This window comes from Pomacea canaliculata, linkage group LG6 (assembly GCF_003073045.1).
Source record: "Pomacea canaliculata isolate SZHN2017 linkage group LG6, ASM307304v1, whole genome shotgun sequence".
NCBI classification, from domain to species: Eukaryota; Metazoa; Mollusca; class Gastropoda; order Architaenioglossa; family Ampullariidae; genus Pomacea; species Pomacea canaliculata.
The window spans coordinates 17946146-17965436 of record NC_037595.1 but is presented as its reverse complement, the minus strand read 5'-3'; the positions used below and the strand labels follow the sequence as shown (position 1 = coordinate 17965436).

Here is a 19291-nt window from a genome sequence, read left to right as displayed (position 1 = left end):
TTCCAAAACAGCATTGTAAGTGTTAACAAGTAAATGTTATTTAATTGAAGGAAATATGAGTGTCTTAACCGCATGTAGATAAAAGTAAGCAGTACAAAATAAAAGTGGTAATAACATGTCAATTTTCCGCAATGAAATGACAAACAATAATGAATACTTGCATTGGGGTGATCTAGTCTATATGTTAATCACAAAATATTTTTATAAGGTTCGTTTCTATTAAATAAGCCTCGTATACATCTTAATGCCGAACAATGCATATCTTTAAAAGAAAGATGTTTCAAAAGAAAAATGTTTAAGGAAACGGGGAATTTAAATAAACAAATCATAAAAAGCTGCTTATTATTTTGACTTACCGTTAAGCTAAGCAAATCTAATCTTATTTTAAGTGTAGCCAAAATTGAAGAGTTTTAACTAAATGAAAAAAGACTAAACGAAAAATAGAACGTGTATAATAGTACTTAGATGGAGTCCATCAGTGTTGTACTTCACTTGAAAAGAATTGATTAAAAGTGAACTTCACGGAAGATTGTGCACTTTTTTAAATTCTGTTTATTTTCATTTATATCTAAAGTATCCTTTTGTATTACAGTCCTTTAAGGCAAAGATTATTATTAAATATCCATGCTACAAAAGCTTGGTTTTTTATAATTTTGCTTTTATACATTTACTTTGAAGTAAGTCTGAACAAAACTGTTATTTTTAAGTTTTAAAACTGGTACCTGACCATCAAAAGAAACACCAGCTTTTGTTTCTGTCTTTTGGTAACCGTGTAGTACCCGTCGTATATGAACACATTTTTTTTTTACTTAATCCATCAGCCGCCATTTAAATATATTGCTATGCAGAGTCTTTTGTATCACTTTTGCGAACAGCTGTTATGCCTCTCTCAAAACAAAACATACTTTTAAAGACCTCGCTAAACCGTTGGGAACGAAAGTAGTACACAAAAATATGAACACAACTGTTGATGAGAGGACAGGTGTGAACAACTACGTTCACTGACATGAAAGTGGAGTAAAAGCTTGGAGTAGTGTAGGGACTCGGTAGAAGAATAGTTGCAATACGCCACGTGACTACTGGAGTCGATGTCACGATGTAGATGATGGAGACGACGATTAACATGGAGGTGAGAGCCGCCTGCTGGCTGCTGATGTTACCTGATGACAAAGTCGTCTGTTGTCGCCATGATGCTGCTGCTCTCAGCTTGTGTACAGTTATAGTGTACTGACACACACTATGGCAAAACTAAGAAATCGGACTACTAAGTCAAGCACAATGTCTTTCACTACTGTGACTAATGTATTAAATTGTTCATAGAACTGCGTGGAAATTAATACCCACTTCTTATTTCCATCTGTTGTATAGGATATGGGAGCAAAAGAAAGAGGATAAAGTACACCGCAGGATATCAAGACAAATACACATGAACATATGAATGTACCCATGGTTTTGGTTCGAATTAATGTAGGAGCACTAAGTGGAAAGACAACACACAAACACCTCTCCACTGCTATCACTGTACTGATTACACTGGAAATCGCCCGTAAAGCAAATACAAAACCTACCAAGGAAGCGGATATCTTCACCTGGTATTCTTCACCTAAAGTTGCATCATATCGCGTGATAAATGACTTGATAGACAGCATTGTAAATGAACAAAACAAATAAAAGAAATCAGTGAGCGCGAGAGAGAAGAGACACAAGTTCATTCGGTCTTGTAGTCCCTGACGACAGAACACCAGGCAGTTGATGACACTTGCCGGAATTCCCACAACACAAAGGAGTGTTGTCCCACCGCCGATGAAAATTGTCTCAACTGTCTGTTGTATGTCTTTACCCGTGTCATAGTGGAGAAGGTGATCCTCATAACCTAATTCTGTAAAAGCAGTTTTTGTTTGTGTCGTCAAAGATCTCTCAGAGTTGTTCACGAAGAACATAATCGACGAACACAAAACACAATTTTAGTCACATAAAATATTTGTGAAAAATTAGTTTCGGTGTCTCAAAATTTGTAAAAGTGTTTACATTTGATGATGTAGAAAGTGATGATGCTCTCTCTATATATTATCACAATATGTTAAAACATTAATAAGTAGATAAATATCTGCACTACACTCGATTAAATTAAAATGTTAAAGCTTAGAGGTTATTTTTGCTTGGTAGCAAACATTACATTAACAAACAAAAGAAAAAATAGAAGTCTCAGAAAACCATGATTAAATAATAAAATAATGAAAAGAAACCTTTTTTCTTTCAACAATGAGTTATGATTTTATAAATTGGAAAGAAAATTAAAGAAAGTTTTTGCTGAACTAGTTTCTGAGTATTCAAAACAGTTTTTTGGTATGTAATTTGCGTATGATTTCACTGATGCTTAAGTGGAGTAAGACTTCCAGAAATTACTTACACCAGCGACGTCTGTTGTCATAAAATTATCGATTATTAAGAAAAAACAAAATGTTTAAAATATTTTTCTTTTATTCCTCTAACCTCTTTCTGTCTTGTGTGTGCGTGTGTGCTTTATGTGAGTGCATGTGTGTGTGTTTAGAAAAAAAAATTAGTTGTCTTTTATTTTGATTTTACCCTTTTTGAAGCAATCATGGCATTCATTATTGACCCGTGTCTCCGCGAAAGCGAGAAAAAGGAGAAAACTAGGTAAAATGATTTTTTTTTGTGATTACAAACATGCGCGTTGCTAATATTTACCTTTCTTTCCAACATTGTCGGTAGTGTTCATCAATTAGATGAGTAAATTGAATTATGCCCACACTTGCTTGTCTTCCCTATTCTGTAAGAAAATAGAATTATTTGAGCAATTACTTCTTTGTTTCGTAACATTTTTGCATTGACCAACATTTCTGGCGATGTATGGTGTGCGAGACCCAAACCAGTTATGATTTTAATATAAAATTTCGTCGTATGTCATCAAACACATTGCTTGTTGACGTAGATGACAATGGCCGTAGATGACTCCCCTGACGGACATTACCACTGAATGTAACTCTAACTGGAGAATTTAACTTTCCATAGTAACCTAAACAAATGTCACGTGGGGAATCATTTTGAAAAAAAAAATCTGATTAACATTTTTCACTATCTGTAGAAAGGCAACTAAAGACTTGGTTAATATCTTCTCCGCCAAAAGTACCTGAAATAAAAATACATTTATTTATGGTATCAAATATTTAAAAATATGAAAAAATCCAAAATAAAGTTCACAAATGTGAACAAAAACTATTTTTAATGTCAGATTAATATCTACGAGTAACAATTGTTTGCACGGTGCCTCACACCAAATGAGTAAGAAAGAAGCAAACAATTTGTTTAAATTTAGTGTAACGAAAATATTATTTGCTTAGCTAATTCCTGATTGACCGTTAGTCTACAGAAAATACTGACGAGTCGAGGGACCTATTGCGCATGACCAGAAAGCCTTGTGGACACGAAGATGACAAATAAAGATTCTTTCATACTGGCATAAAGCGACAAGACTTCTCAAATCACTACACGAAAACTATTGGTTGTCTGTTTTTACTCCAGATTCTTCGGAAGAAGCCGAAATTTTCCAAGCAAACTTTCACCGTCCAAGCTCAAGCTCACGAAAGTTGTATTGAATTATTTTTTCTTTTTCACACGAATAGACCCTACATTACATCTGACATTTAACAGGGTTTTTTTTCAGTGTAAGGTGATAACTCTTCCTGGGTCTTCCAGTGACTTCAAAACTGTTTTTGTGGCTTTAGACACGCTTTGGGCAGAAAGATAAGTTTCGGCCATCCAGGAAAATTAATGTTGTTTCATTGAGAACACTATAGGTCGTTATTATTTTTTATTCACGCGTAACGACGTTTGTGACAAAGATTTGCCCACATTGTTGTCATATACATGCGAGAACCACTCAACTCACATTTATTGAATAATTCCTGATACCCTCTGAACTATGAACGTTGTGCATGTTAGTACCATTCAACTAACATGTGATACAGGTTGAACTACGAGCAAAACATCACAGCTCTCTAAGGTCAGTAATGAGCATACTAATAATTATAACATTACAAAAGCAGTTGCTGATAAGCAGGGTAACGGGAGACAGCCAGTACTTGTCAGACACGCAAATCCATCCCTCTTACACACACATGCAGAGTTTTCTCCCTTCACTGGTACCAAGAACCTGTTGTGATGCTGGTCGTCAGAAATAACAAGTGGACAGATTCAGTTAGACGGCTCTTTAAGGAAAGACTAATCTAGTCTTTTACAAGTCAGTTCTTTTCCTTGCCACTTCGGTTTCGACCTCCCCATCCCAAAGCAGACAAAACGAGCGTCGTGCTGGGTCACGTGGTCTAACCACAGCAGCTTGTGTCTGTTCACTTTATTCGCGTACCTTGGCGGCGTAGATACTAACAATCATCACAAAAAAAAGCATTCTTAAAGACTTTGTTATATGTGATTATCGCTAGGTTTGATATTTTAAAATAATTTGCAGTTTATGAAACATCTATGCTACGTAACTAAATATTTGCGATTCTTCTTGTGGATGCGTTTAGTCCCATGATTCCACGCGGCGCAGAAATTTTCTTTGCTACTTGCGAACACGTGCCTGTGCGAAAAACATTGGGTGTTAAACACTATATACAGTGTTCTAGTACAACGCAGATTTAATGTAGGCTTATTAGGTGTGATTTGTGAAACAAAGTTTTCTCTTAGAATAGTGCGCTCGTACATAATCTAAGGCAAAGACGAAGCGAAGAGTAGATAAAATTGCAGATGCAGAGTTGGCGGAACCGAAAGAAGAAAGATCTATTTAATACACACCGATACAAACAATGGAGTGTGAGTATGCGCTTTACAAATTTTGTATTTATTGTTATTCTTATTAAATCATGTCTTTGTATATGTGCGTGTGTTGATACCACAACAATTACTAGTTATGTACTAACTGCTTGAATTTTTTTTCATTGCTGTACCTGTATCGTGCTGCGAGCTCTCAGCCGACCAACACCAGACACTGTCGATTTGATGACAAACGTACTTTAATCAACTGAAGACAATATGGCTGCTCGCCAACCTTGACATTACTAAAATCTAACTTAAAGCCCCGGATGTCCCCCCGGGATAACTCCTACCATGACATCTCCCCTCCCTTGAGATACTTCCCTTGATGGGGAGAATGTTTGCAATCAATGTTCAATACATAATCAGTCTTTATAACGTGCGGGCAGGGTGATTATTCTGCCGCTACGAGTCATTCTCGGTGTAGAGCTGCTACTGGGATGGGAATCTCCTGGATCTGGAGTAGCACTATGTCTGGCTTCTGTAGCAGGACCACCTTCACTAGACCTCGATTCTGGACATTGAATCGGATCGCTGGCATGAAGCGCTGTCTCTGGATCACCTGTCACTGGGACTTGGGAAGTATACAGGGAAAAGTCATTTTGGACAGGACTGGGTCTGGAACTTGACTGCTCCGGCTCGAAGTTTCTTGATCTTCTGAGATGACGTCTGTTGCGTCGAAAACTTCCTCTTGGAGTTTGTACAATGTATGACCTTGGGGCACACTGCTGCAGAATGACTGCTGGACTTCTCCAGTGCTTCTCACCATCTAGCTTCTGCAATACAGTGTCGCCTGGAAGCAGTTCATCAAGCGGTCGCGCTCCATGACGCTTATCAAAACAGTTCTTGTAAGACTGCTTTGCTTTTGCATCGCTCGCTGTTACAGCTGTTTTATCAAATGTCTTTGACTCAAGGTTCTCAGGCAATCTAGGTAATGTAGTTCTCAGTTTTCTTCCACAGGCTAATTCTGCTGGACTATATCCTGTAGCAGAAATAGTAGTGTCTCTGTATATCAATAGAGCTAATTCAGGTTCATCTTGCTGCAGAATCTTTTTGGCAATTTGAACTGCTCTTTCAGCCTCTCCATTACCTTGTGGATAGTGTGGACTTGTTGTAACATGTTGAAATCCCCACTTTACTGCAAATTCCTGGAACTCCCTAGATGTGAATTGCCTTCCATTGTCTGTAACAAGAATCTCTGGGATTCCTTGGCGTGCAAACATGCTCTTCAGAAGTTTGATAACTTCTGCTGATGTACTAATCTTGATGTGCGCAAGATCAATAAAGCGCGAATAATAATCTACAACACAAGGTATGATTGTCCTTTGAATTCCAGCAAATCTGCTGCACACTTCTGGAATACACGCTGTGGTAATTCTGTCGTATCAAAGGTTCCTTGCTCTGTGTCGGTTTCTTCTCCTGGCAATGTCTGCATTCTTCAACAATTCTTTTAATCCTGCCATTAATACCTGGCCACCAAACTTGCTGCCTTTGCTCTATCTCTGCACTTGGTGATTCCTAAATGACCTTCATGTATCCTCTTCAGGATATCATCATGAAGTGGTGCTGGCACAACAATGCGTGTTCCTCTGGTAAGGAGACCATTGTGTACACTAAGTTCCATGCGCACTGCATAATAGTCACGAAGATTATCTTCTACATCTGTAATGTATTTTGGCCAGCCTTCTTTAGTGTAGCGAATTGCTTCTTGAATCAGTCTGTCTTTTCTTGTCTCTTCTGCAATCTCTTTCAGACGCTTGTCTGAAGCTGCACATGACCACGAAATGTCTACACTACTCAAATATGCCTCAACATCTTCTGAAAGTGTTACAACATCAGATTCACCAGTGGTTAACTGAGGACTTCGGGATAGAGCATCTGCGATGACAAGCTTCTTCCCTGGCACATACTCTGCGGTGATGCTGAATCTCATGAGGCGCATCAACATGCGTTGGCATCTGATAGGAGTATCTTGCAAGTCACGATTGTTGATTAGTGGCACAATAGGTTTGTGATCAGTCTCTAATCGAACATTGTCAAGACCAATCAGGTATCTGCTGAACTTTTCACAAGCCCAGACTGCTGCCAGTGTTTCTTTCTCTATCTGTGCATATCTGCATTCACTAGCAGTCAATGTTCTTGAACAATATGCCACAGCTTTGAGACCTTCAGGATGCTGCTGTAGCAACACGCCACCAATGCCATAACTACTGGCATCTGAGCTGACAATTGTAAGCTTTGCCGGATCATAGAATGCTAGTGTTGGTGCTGAAGTAAGCAGTTTCTTCACATCTGCCATTGCTTTGACTTGCATTGAGCCCCAACTCCATTCTCGATCCTTCCCCAGCAGTTGCGTCAATGGCTGAAGTACTGTAGACAGACTTGGCAAATACCGCCCTAAGAAGTTGCACATGCCCAGCATCCTCCTCAACTCGGGTACATTAGTTGGATCTGGCATGGCAATTATTGCTTCAACCTTTCCTGGGTCTGGTGAAATTCCATTCTTGCTGATTCTATGACCCAAAAATTCAATCTCATGCTTCCTGAGCTCACATTTCTCATAGTTGAGTTTCAGGTTAGCACTGGCAAGTGTTTCATGACTCTCTCAAGATGCTTCTCGTGAGCTTGTTCATTCTCACTATAAACAAGGATATCATCAAAATAGCAGATTATGTTGGGTACATCCTTTAGGATAGTCTCCATGGTCCTCTGAAAAATCTCTGGAGCTGATGAAATACCAAATGGTAATCTCTTGAAGAAATATCTCCCACATGGAGCGATGAATGTAGTAAGTTTTGCAGAATCTGGATCAAGGCTGATGTTGCATCCAGCTTGCTGTAAACTGCTGATCCAGAAAGCTTATGTAAAATATCTTCCAGTGTTGGCAAGGTATACCGCTCCCGCTTCACTGCGGTATTGAGCTTCTTGTAATCAACACAAATACGTATGCTACCTGATTTCTTCATTACTGGCACAATGGGAGAGCACCAATCTGTTGCTCTGTTATTTCCTCTATAATCCCTGTTTCCTGCATTCTTTTTAATTCTTCCTTGACCTTGTCCAGCAATGGTATTGGTATTCTCCTTGCTGCATAAACACTGTATGGCTCAATGTTTTCTTTCAAGATGATTTTGACTGGAGGACACTGCACAGGCGTCTTGTCAAGTTTTCCAAATAAGGCATTGACAGCCTCTATCCTCCTCACTAAACCTAATCTGGATGCTGCTTCTCTACTAAGCAGATTTTCAGTGATTGCTTGCACAACAAACACTTTCAGTACATGAAGCTGGTCATGAATTCTTGTTGTAGTAATGAACTGTCCATCACACTTCAGGACTCCTCCTACACTCTTTAACACTACATTGGTCTTCAATAGCTTGGGACATGGTGACAACTTTTTGTACTGTGTAGATGAAATGACAGAAACATCTGCCCCTGTGTCAATTTTGAACTTGACATCACAACCGCCGAACTGTAATACAGTTGTCCATGGTGGTTCTCTACTGTCACTGCACAAAGTCCCTACAAAATGTTCTTTTACTTGTTTTTCTTAAGTGCTTGCACTAACTTTGTTCTGCACACTGTAGCAAAGTGTCCAAGCCTACCACACTTGTTACACTTCCTTCCCTGAGCTGGGCACACACATGTGCTAGCGTGTCGTCTGTCACAACGAGTACAGCTTGACACGTTAACTGCTGACGATGCAAAGTCACTCTTTTCTGCTCTACCGCGACGACGACCAGTGAAGCCGCGCGAACTGCCAGTTGCACCTTTGCACTGACTATGTACACCACCAGAGGCACTTTTCTTGAATTGCACTGCGTCCACATTTGTGCGATGCTGGTCAGAAAGCTGTGCTTTCACTTGCTCATATTGCCTTGCCTGCAAGATGGCGTCTTGCAGTGTTAGATCTGCCTTTAATTGTAATATTTCGGACAAGTCTCTGTCGAGGATCCCTAACACGAGGCGATCTCTGATAACTTCATCTTTGTCTCTTACGTCTGCCTTTGCAGCGAGCTCGTATAAATCTCTAATGTATTCTTCGATACTTTCGTCCGGTTTCTGATTTCTGGCGTGAAATCGTGCACGCTCATGGATGATATTGCGTTTTGGCACAAAGTACTCATCAAATCTTTCCAGAACAGTGTCGTATTCTTGCCGCTGTCGTGCATCCAGACCAAACGACGTGAGAATGCGTTCTGCGTCGTTGCCCATAGTGTAGATCAAGGCACTGATCTGAACTGCTTCATCGTCTTTGTCTAGTTTTGATGCACATCTGAAACGCTGAAATCGTTGTTTCCACTCAGGCCACAAGTTTGGCTGGGAAAAATTGAATTGTTCTGGCGCTCTAAACGGAGCCATATTCAGCAGCTTGCTTGATTCTCTATGATTATAACGATCCCACTTCTGACACCATGTATCGTGCTGCGAGCTCTCAGCCGACCAACACCAGACACTGTCGATTTGATGACAAACGTACTTTAATCAACTGAAGACAATATGGCTGCTCGCCAACCTTGACATTACTAAAATCTAACTTAAAGCCCCGGATGTCCCCCCGGGATAACTCCTACCATGACAGTACCATTATCTATGGCTGAAAGTGTAACAGTACCACTTTTATTGTGTAATTATTTTTGTTTATGATGTATATTTGTTTTCTTAAAATTTCTTTCATGGATTATAGTTTTCTTAAAAACATTTTATTTCTAAGGCATCATAACATTGCAAACCAAAGAAATAGATTGCAGTCAGTACAATCATGTCAGCTGAACAGTAATTGCTTACTATGTCTCTCCTTCATTCACCATAATTCCTTGAGTATACAAGTTGGACATAAGCATATGCAGTCATAATCTCTGGACTAAATATGACAGATAACGTCAAAAGTTTAACCCACTCCCATGAAGACAAAAAGTTAGCCTTTCTGGGATGGGTTCTTGAATGATGGTTTATTTTTTTCAGCACACAAAGATGGCAGCAGGCTGGCCACCAAGTAAGGTGACAAACCATGTGAAGGATGGAATTCTGCCAGATAGGTGTACCTGGACTCTGAATGATGTTTGCATTTTGGGTTCAAAGGGGTACTTTTATACTGTTTGTTCATTGTCATATATAGGTAAATATTCATAGATTGGATGTTGCATCAGCCTGGTTAATATTGTTTTGGTCAGTCTATTGATACAGTTTTTAAAAGTATTGTTCTTATTTATTTTTTTTAAAAAAAGCTTTGGGATATGGTCAGTGTCTTTCACATAGACCTTGCTTCGGGTTTATTGTGGTTACAGACTGGAACATACAGCCATATGACCATTAACATCTAAATGCTCTGTGGTCTCAGTGAACAGACCGATTTTTCTTGTAAAATTTACACAGTATTGTGTGGTAAAACAGTGCACCTCATTATTTGTGATGTATTTATAACTTGAAAAGAAATTACCTTTTCAGATGAGTATTTGGTTGTCAGACAAGCAGTTGTTAATAGCTAGTATACATCAAATCTTGAAACAACAGATGTTTCTTGTTTGAATTATAAAATAACAGAGATCAAGGAATTCATAGGTTTGGAGAACACCTGACAAAATCAGCACAGATTCCCATTATTGTAATTTTTCGAAAATGCCTGAGTGCTGTTAATGGGGCATCTGTATGAGTCCAGTAATTAGAATTTTTGTGGTCTGGAGCCATGAAATGAGACTGGCCGTTTAACAATAACCACGGCAATCCCAGTTCATCCTTTCAACGGTTCATTTAAATTTTTCTTGTGGGTAATATTGATATTATGATTGGTATAGCATAAGAATTATTTACTATTTTATTCTTCAATCTTTTACATAAGAATTTCTTAAATTTTCAAAACTTGTCATTTAAATGCACACTTATTAATATTTGGTATGCTTGTTAATTATGTTAAGGCGAGACAATTCACAAAAGAAATCAGCACATCCAGCAGCACCACTGCCAGACTCACTACAACCAAAGTGATAACTTTTTTGCCCACAGGTGAATGCACTACCAGAATATTGGCATCATCATGTGAGCACCCCAGTGGCCAACATATTGATGCTCTGCAAGGACTACAAGAGGAGACAGACCTCAAACTGCAGCAGAAGGCGGTATCCAGGGAGTGTCTAACAAAGGTAATGCTGACAGTTTTATATTATGGCTTTATTTTATTTTCTTTTTGGTTTGCCTATTCCATTTTGTTGTGAATTCCCTTTCACAATCTGATGGCGTAGATAGTGTTGATTATACAAGAGTTTACTGCTTCACAACCACCATTGATAGGCTTTGGTCACCCATAGTCAAAGTATTTAAAAGTGAATTGTCCGCTTTCAATCAGAATGCTATATTCATGCTGTTTCCAGCATTAGTCCAGCACATTCTCAAACAAGGGACAGACTTAAAATTGATTCTGCAGGAAGCAAAAGATATGCTGAATCATTTGACTGCTCTGATAAGCAAAGACAAACCTGCTCCAGCACTCTGGCAGGAGCTGTTAGAGCTGCAAGGATGCCTTAATGATGACTCCTTAATTACTTGTATGTAAAGCAGATTTCATTGTTAAAGTCTTTATTGAAATGATAATTTTTAATAATTTATGGACATTTTTACAGCATTGCTTTACGGTTTTAGAAACCTCATCTTTTTGTATGGAATACATTTGAGAGTGATCAGTTCTTGTGAATCTAGCGTACATATATATTTTGGAACATGATTCATTATGAGAGTTAAATTGTAAATCCAATTTCAAAAGGTTTCAGCCTCATAACTTTTATGATTATTGGAGAAGGAAACATGAGATGTCAGTTTTTGGTGAAAGAGGTGCCCTCTGTTTTATTTTCCCAGTTTGTTTAATGCAGGGATGCAGTGAGAACATCTAAGTCTCAGGCTAGCAACATCATGTTGTCTGACCCTGCTAATGCAATAACTAAATGTTTGACCAAATATCGCAGATTCTTGGCAGAAAAAAAGGTTCTTTGGGTGTTTTTTTTTATGTAGGCATGTAAATGTTGAGCATTTTGTGTATGGTTTAAGCTTAACTAGGTGTTTTGTGAGCACAAATAATCAAAGCCATGTATATGTTACGGCCAAAGCCTGAAATCGCCGGCCAAATCGGAAAGTGGCCAATATCGCATCACATTGACCGGCCAAAGTCTTCGGGATTTGGCCAGCCCGTTTGCGAAGTGGCGTGGGGCAGTCGTCCAAAGTCGGAAGAAAAAGGTCATGAAAGATTTTTGGCGTTTGTATACTGTAATGATAATCATATTATATTGATTACACTAAATTGCCAAAAAGTCAAATTAGTTGATTACAGTAAATGACCATCACACTGGAACCGACAGCTGTGCCGCCTACTGGAGAGTCTTGTATCAGCACATTGAATATTGGCCAGGGATTTCCCGCCAGTTCGTGAACTGGTCAGCCAAAGTAGCAGTACATTGGACATTGGCCACACATCTCGGCCAAAGTGTGAAATAGCCAAACTTCAGGCTTTGGCCGAAACATGTATTTTCACTACAACCTTTCTTGCCCATGACATGGAATACTTTTGACAGATGTGTTATTATTTTTCTAATGCATTTGCAGATCAAAAGACTCTCTTGTGTGGATGGTACAGATGCAAAGGATTGCCTGAAAAGAATCATGCAGCGAATCTTGAACGACAAGGTTTTATAACTGTAAAGGCCAAAGAGGAGAAAAGTGTACTTTCAAGGGGCTTTCAAAAGTGCAGACCATGGTATGCAGTAAGTGATTATGCATAAATAGTAGTAATTATTATTAGGTTACAGATATATGATTTGTTTTATGTACATATTTTGAACCAAAAAGGAGAAGTGCTGATATAAGTGCTTATTTTTGTATAATATAAATTGACATTTTTCATCGCCAGCTCCACAGTTCAAAATTTTTTTAAACTCTTGTCAGAATCGATTGTGCTTCCATGTGTGAAAGTTGCTTAAAAACACCTGAAAACAGAAAGACATGGGAAAGAAGCAGAAGCACCATAGAACTTGAACAAGACGTGTGGTGTGAGACTTCTTTCAGTCTGTTTTTAATCTGTAAACCTATTAACCTTTAATTTACAAATCCCAATTTTCCCATTTTTATTATCTTCAGAAGCTGTACAGAAGAACAGTGGGTGCATGGAGGCTTCAGATAACATCATCGAAGAAAGCAGCAGCAGAAAGAGACGGGGTAGAAAGAAGAGGAGAGAACAAAAGTAAATGCTAGCATATTTCAAGAAGGTGACAACTGTGTTTCTGTGCCCTGTGAACTTTCTGGAATTTACTGTACTATTATGGCAGAATTGTGTAGCTACGTTTCCTCGTTGGGATTTGGCATGCTGAGCTACTGTATTCCTTTATGGAAAATCATCTTGGATTATGCAATTTTTTGCTGTATCAACCTCTATATACCAAGCGACTGTGCTGATTCCCTCTCCCTTCCCCCACAACCCCCACAGCCAGTTCATCACCTATTTTCAGATGGAAAAAAGAGACTTCCAAGAAATTGAAATTAAAAACTGTGACATAGTTATCCTCATCTTCAATTAAGGCCAGGCACCTGAGGTAAAAAAAATTTTAACGTTTTATGGGATAGCGCAGATTTTTGTAGTCACCTTAATTAAAAAAATATTTAGTCTACACATCTGTACTACACTAGTTGCCCCTCCATATTTGCAAAAAAAACACTCTCCTCTCAAAAGGTCTTTAGATACTTATCTCTTTCTTGAACCAGAGCCTTGATTTTCTATAGTATTGTGCATAGCTCTATTTCTCTCTCCTCTTTTGAGTATGAGAGAGAGACATGAGTGGACTTTTGTATTATACAATGGCTTTTAGGTCTTGCAATTATTATTACTTAGATTTTAGAAAATTTTGAACATTAACATTAATGGTGTATGTTATCAGCATGCTAAAGAGACTTTTTAAGTTATCTAAATATGGCAGATAGGCATCAAAATTAACTCTTTGATTATTTATTAATAGAATAGTCATACATGTATCTGAGAAAATAGAGGAGACCAAAGATTCATAAATAACACCTCTTTCCGACCGTACATGAGAAAAACTAACGCATTGATGACTATCACTTAGGTCCTTACAAATGCATAAAAGGTCCTTATAAAGTCCTTACCTGGCACCAACCCTGATCCCTGGAAAACTTCCAAAGCGTGTTCGTATGTGTAGCCTATGACCCCGTCAAAGTTGGCTTTAGTGAATTCTGATTGGGTATATGCAAAGTATGTTTATGCATGCATCCATATAAGGACATTTCCGATCCTTTGTCTTGTCTAGAAAAGAGCTCAATTTATAGCATGAGAACCTTCTATCGGCCTTGACCTAGCTTTTGTTTGAAAGGCGATTGAAAGCTCTATCCGACAATATAAAATGTGACCCAGTTTCTCAAATGGTGAAGTGTGTCCCAAACATTATTTGAGCGGCCCGGTGGCGCAACAGTTAGCGCTGTTAGCGCCTGTCACCAATACAGTGAAGGTTGGCTGCCCTGAGTTCATTTCTCGTCTCGGGCACGTTGTTCTTTCTCTGCACGTGGCATCTGTTTACAGGGCTGGCTGCTTGCCGTAATATAGCCTTAGCTGCTGACACGGCGTAAAAACACCAATCCCCCCCCCCCCCCCCAACATTATTTATTCTCACTAATTCTGCTAAATCTGCAAGGATCATCCTCTCTTATGATTGGTCAAGTATACTTCAGACTTACTTTCTACCATTCTGCTACCTAGCTACCTCCAATCACTATGTAACTAACACATGATGGACAGGTGGTCACTTTGACTTACTTCTTCTTCTTCGTCGTTCACTCAAATGGACACGCCTGCCTCCTGCACAAATGATGCTGTGCGCCGCAGGTCCTCCAGGCTGCCGTGTAGCTTCCTCAATACTGGCGTCTCATCAGTCCAAATGCGGTGCCTGAGTTCTTCGTGCATGGGACATTCTTGCAGTAGATGTGCTGTTGTCTGACTGCCTGTCTGGCACGGGCACTGGTCTGTCTGGCCGATCCGGAGCTTGGTGTAAAGGTGGTGATTGAGACGGTTGTGGCCTGTCCTCAGCCTGAAAATAATGACCTGCTCAGCTCTTGTAAGCAGGTAGTATGGGTCGTTTCGGTTGAAACGTGGGTGCTTGCTGCAGCCGCTTGTTTTGTGCTGTTTGGCCTTGATGATGGTTTTGACTTCACTGTAAGGTGGTGGGACCTGTCTTGCTGCTCTTTTGTGGATCCTTCCTTGGCAAGAGTGTCTGCGGCTTCGTTGCCAAAAACCCCACAGTGGGAGGGAATCCACTGTAAGACGACTGTGCAGTCTCCGCATAAGGAGGAGAGAGCAGTGGACAGGTCGTTCAGTTTCTTGTCTCTGGCAGTTGTAATGCCTGCAGGACAGACAGTGCGCCCGTAAAGAAGACGAAATTGTTGGAGGTGTCTGGACTGTTTTCAACGTGGGTGGCACCATCTCTTTCTTGCAGCTTCGTTGCAGGCTTTTCTGTATTTGGCGCTTGATTCTTTCAGTGCTATGTTGTTTTCTATGGTGGGGTCATTCTCAACCTTTTCCCTGATCTTGGAGACTTTATCTCTAGTTCTTGGAGTTCTTCTGTCCAGTATGGCCTATAGTTCACTATTCGTGCGCCTCTTAGGTATTGTTTCTTGAGGCAGCTTTTGAATCGATCCTTGTCTGAATGCATCGAATGGCACGGTGTGAGCTGTTCTGGTCCGCCACACATATTCTTGGTGGTACGGTACTGGACAATGAGCACGAAAGTATCCCAGTTGGCTTTCTTGTAATTCCCACCTGGGAAATGGTCTTGAATCTTGGGGCCTGTACTGCAAGTTGATGGCCAGTTTTGACTGGTCTGTGGTCGCTGCTGGCCTAACTGGTTCTGTACCCTCTGGTTGTTTTCTTGGAGAGGTGGGGGGCGTCAGTGGCGAAAGCAAGGTCAGGGTCTCGTGAGGAGACCCATCTGCGCGAGAAAGAAAGTCGGTCGCCTTCTGGAATCGTCAACCATTCAAATTTTACAGGATCATCTTGCCTATGCAATCTGCCAGTCCTCCACTTCCTCTCCTCTATTATCACGTTCTCGTCGTAGCCCAGCAGGCTTGAGTGGCTGTTGAAGTCGCCGACAGCCAAGCAGTTTTCGGCAGGAGATATCAAAAGAGTCTGCAGGAAAGTTCTTTGTCGGGTTGGGCAGACAGGTTGAAGATAGTGAGCACAGTGCTGTTACTGTAGATCTTGACTCCATTTATTTTCAGCTTGCTGATTCGTGTCCCACTTGAAAAATCTCTTTGCTGGGGATGTCTATTGCTTTACAAGAATCAGCACACCTCCCTTGTGTCTTGCCTTCTCTGTCCATCCTGAAGGTTTGGTAACCTCTGATGGTAAATCTCGATGTGGTGGGGGTTCAGGTGTGTGTTTCTTGAATACAGGCCATGTAGTCTTTCGGTGAGGGCTAATATTTTTGTTGTAAACGCTGCCCTGGCGTTCTCACTGTAGGATGTTGAGAGCCTCAGGGTCTCTTCTGTGGTTGTTGCTCCTTTTCGGCCAGTAGCCATTTCCCTCCGCTCCTCCGAAGCTGGCTCCTCGATCGGGGCGTGGTGACACCACAGTATCATGGGGTGGGCGCCCCTGTTGAGCGCAGCGCAGGCCCGGCACTTCGCCCGCCTGGCGGGACCTCACAGGCATAAAGCACCAAATATCGTTTAGAGTGAGCGTTGTCCTCGATTGCCCATGCGGAGTGTCAGTTTACTTGCGTGGTGCTGTCCGTTAAGCGCCCACGATGGCCCAGCACATCCCGTCTTCGCCGGCATCAGTTTTCATTTATAAAGCGAAGTGTCTGAGTTTCCTCGTAGAGAGACTTGCCGTCAAGGCATATGACCTCCCATCCTCTGGCCGGGGCCTGCAACACTTTAGTCCTGTCGCCTCTACCCTGACAGACCTGTTTCGGCCTTGGTTGGACCTGCAGGAGCACAAGGCTACCCCGCGACATAGTCGCGCACCTGTGGGGTCGACGAGGCACACAAAGCCACCACACCACGTACAAGGTAAGTTGCACCAATTCAATTGGTAGGGTGGACTTTGACCTTACCACTGCCCACACTGCACCCCTTCTCTCCCCCTTTACACAAGTAAAATCCAGCTGTTCTGCGACTGCTGCGCCATCCCATCTGGTTTCCTATTCACTAAACTGTGTCCAGCGGGTGCAACAACAAGAAACGCTGTTGTCCTGCTCTAGTTATGCGCTGTGGCCTTTCAATGAAGGGACGTATTCTTACCTGCTCTCTTCTTCTGCGCTGGGAGATCCTCCGACTGTAGCGACTAAAATGTCATCCCACATTCCAACCTCACCGCTGCGTTTTCCGTCGAACATAAGTGGTCGTGGTTCACAAGGCCTACTGATTTCACGGGGAGATAGCACGAGCAATAGTGTCGCCGACGACCGTAACAACCATGATCTGTTAAGTATCACCCTCTCCCAAGATCTCACGCTTCCCAACACTACCCATTCACAGCTTTATGACAGCCCCGCTTACTATAGTGCGTCCTCTTTACACACCATGGAGGAAGAAGTTCGGCACCAAACACGGGTAGCCCTATTCTTAGGAACAATCTGATTATAGTTCTAAATTGAATTTCATTAAAGCCTCTTCACAAGTATATATGGTACAAGTGAGTAGACATAACCTTATTCAGCTTTGTTTTTATAGTGTTTGTGTTACATTCTAATAAGCCTGCTTGTAATTGGAATATTGTCCCATTGTATAAGGGTAGAGATGATCATTTTTTGAATATTGTTACTCTACAGAGGGCTACTAAACGGTCGCATTTTTGTGTATTTTGTTGCCAATCATCAGCATGTTGTAATTTTTTACATTTCACATTATTTTTTTATAGTAAATTCTAAAGGTCTATTTAAAGTTTAGTAGATACCAGCATTCACAATATAATATTTCATCCTTATATCACAATGGGACGTATAAAATTCTGCGTTTTAATTCTAAAGCAGAAAAAGCAGAATTATAAGGCTATACTTTGAAAATGCCAGACAGCGAAGAAAGCAATAAAAGGAACAAATAAAAAACTGTGGGCTTCTTCTGTCTCGCAATGCGACTCTTCACAGTGGACCGTCTGGGGCCTGTGAATGGTGGAATGAAAATGGATGAGACTATCTCCTTCTTTGTCTCTCTCCATCGAGGAGTACCATGGTGTTCTCATGGCGCCTAAAGCTTCCTTGCCTGCTGGCCAACTTCATTTCATGAAGTCCTTTTTGGCAGGGCTCCACTCTGTTTCACACCATTTCCCGTGAAGCTGGCCACCTCAGTCTGTTGCAGGCGTAGGCAGCAAGTCTCTACAGCAAAAGGTATATAGCCTGCCACTGTGTAATTTTTATACTAATGACTCTCTGCTCTGTGTAACATCCGCAGTAAGCTGAACGACTTCAGGGGGCTGCCAGATAGGCATTTGTCACTGGTCCGACCTGGCAGACATGCTGTCACAGATCGAATAACCGCAGACAGGCGAATTCTCTTTCAAATAAACCGTACAATCCGCTTATAACGAAATCGATCATCCTAACCGTAGAAGTTTTGTGGCTGTTCCTCCTTGGAGGTCCACAAATAATTATTAACCCCAACAATAAATAAGCACCAAAAATCAAATATATTGTAACACAGTATTAATGGATCACTGATAGATCTTTTTTTTCTCCATTCTCTCTCATCCGTCTGCAAAACAAAAACTAGATTGCAAGAGTAAAAATACATTGATAAATCCCACATCCCAGTCTAATATAAACAACTATCCATCATGTTCATATTACAAATTTCAAAAGTTCGTCACTTGCGCCGAAATCTAACGGCGCATCAATCTATCAGAGTCACATGTACGTCCTTCTGACGATATTTCACTACCTCATCAAAACCACAGAGTTGCAACACACAGGTAATTCTCTGTGAGATTCAACAAGTTAAACAGTATAGCGTCACTTTTCCCCTCGGTGTTATGAGTCATTGCTCGGAAATTGATATCACTTTTCAAAAGTCAATCTAAATGGTAAACACCAAAAGTTTTACAATACCCGAGAGTTGTTATCAGGCGATTGGGTCGGCGAGAAAAGCTGACGTCAATGCTTGGAGAAAGCCCTTCGCCTCTTCCCACGCAGAGTATCTCTGCTGCCCAGGTAACCTCCTGAGTGTGGTTACGGTGCTCCAGCTTGCCGCACAGCCAAGTCCACCATGGTGGCACTCTTGTATCTAAATGCAAAAACCAGACTGTCAAAAAATCAAACACAGGCTGTTACTCACTTAGTAGTGCTTTTGAAGTTATTTATATAATTGTGTAAAATTGTCAAATTTTTATAAGTTAATATATTGAATAATAAATATAAATACAGACATTTACAAGCTTACATAATACAAATAAGTGGCGTGGCATGGTATTTAATCAAACACA

The 19291-nt window shown here is 40.6% G+C and overlaps 1 protein-coding gene across 2 annotated transcripts; it reads left to right on the top strand.

Annotated features, from left to right (window-relative positions):
- The first annotated feature begins 4631 nt into the window (after positions 1-4631).
- On the top strand, positions 4632-14395 carry LOC112567082. 2 transcript variants are annotated; one of them, XM_025243626.1, is made up of 6 exons: positions 4632-4833; positions 9799-9917; positions 10837-10973; positions 11931-12057; positions 12424-12581; positions 12955-14395. In XM_025243626.1, exons 2-6 carry the CDS (start codon positions 9890-9892, stop codon positions 13066-13068), a joined length of 564 nt encoding a protein of 187 aa, XP_025099411.1. In that variant the 5' UTR covers positions 4632-4833; positions 9799-9889; the 3' UTR covers positions 13069-14395. The 2 variants fall into 2 exon arrangements, with proteins under 2 accessions (XP_025099411.1, XP_025099413.1); XM_025243628.1 differs by lacking the exons at positions 4632-4833; positions 9799-9917; positions 10837-10973; positions 11931-12057 and adding an exon at positions 10988-11375.
- The last annotated feature ends 4896 nt before the right edge of the window (positions 14396-19291 follow it).

Coding starts and splice junctions, on each gene's coding strand:
- LOC112567082 (XM_025243626.1), top strand. CDS start 9,890: ATGATGTTTGCATTTTGGGTTCAAAGGG. Junction 10,974..11,930: donor CCAGGGAGTGTCTAACAAAG/GTAATGCTGACA, acceptor TTACGGCCAAAG/CCTGAAATCGCCGGCCAAAT. Junction 12,058..12,423: donor TCCAAAGTCGGAAGAAAAAG/GTCATGAAAGAT, acceptor ATGCATTTGCAG/ATCAAAAGACTCTCTTGTGT.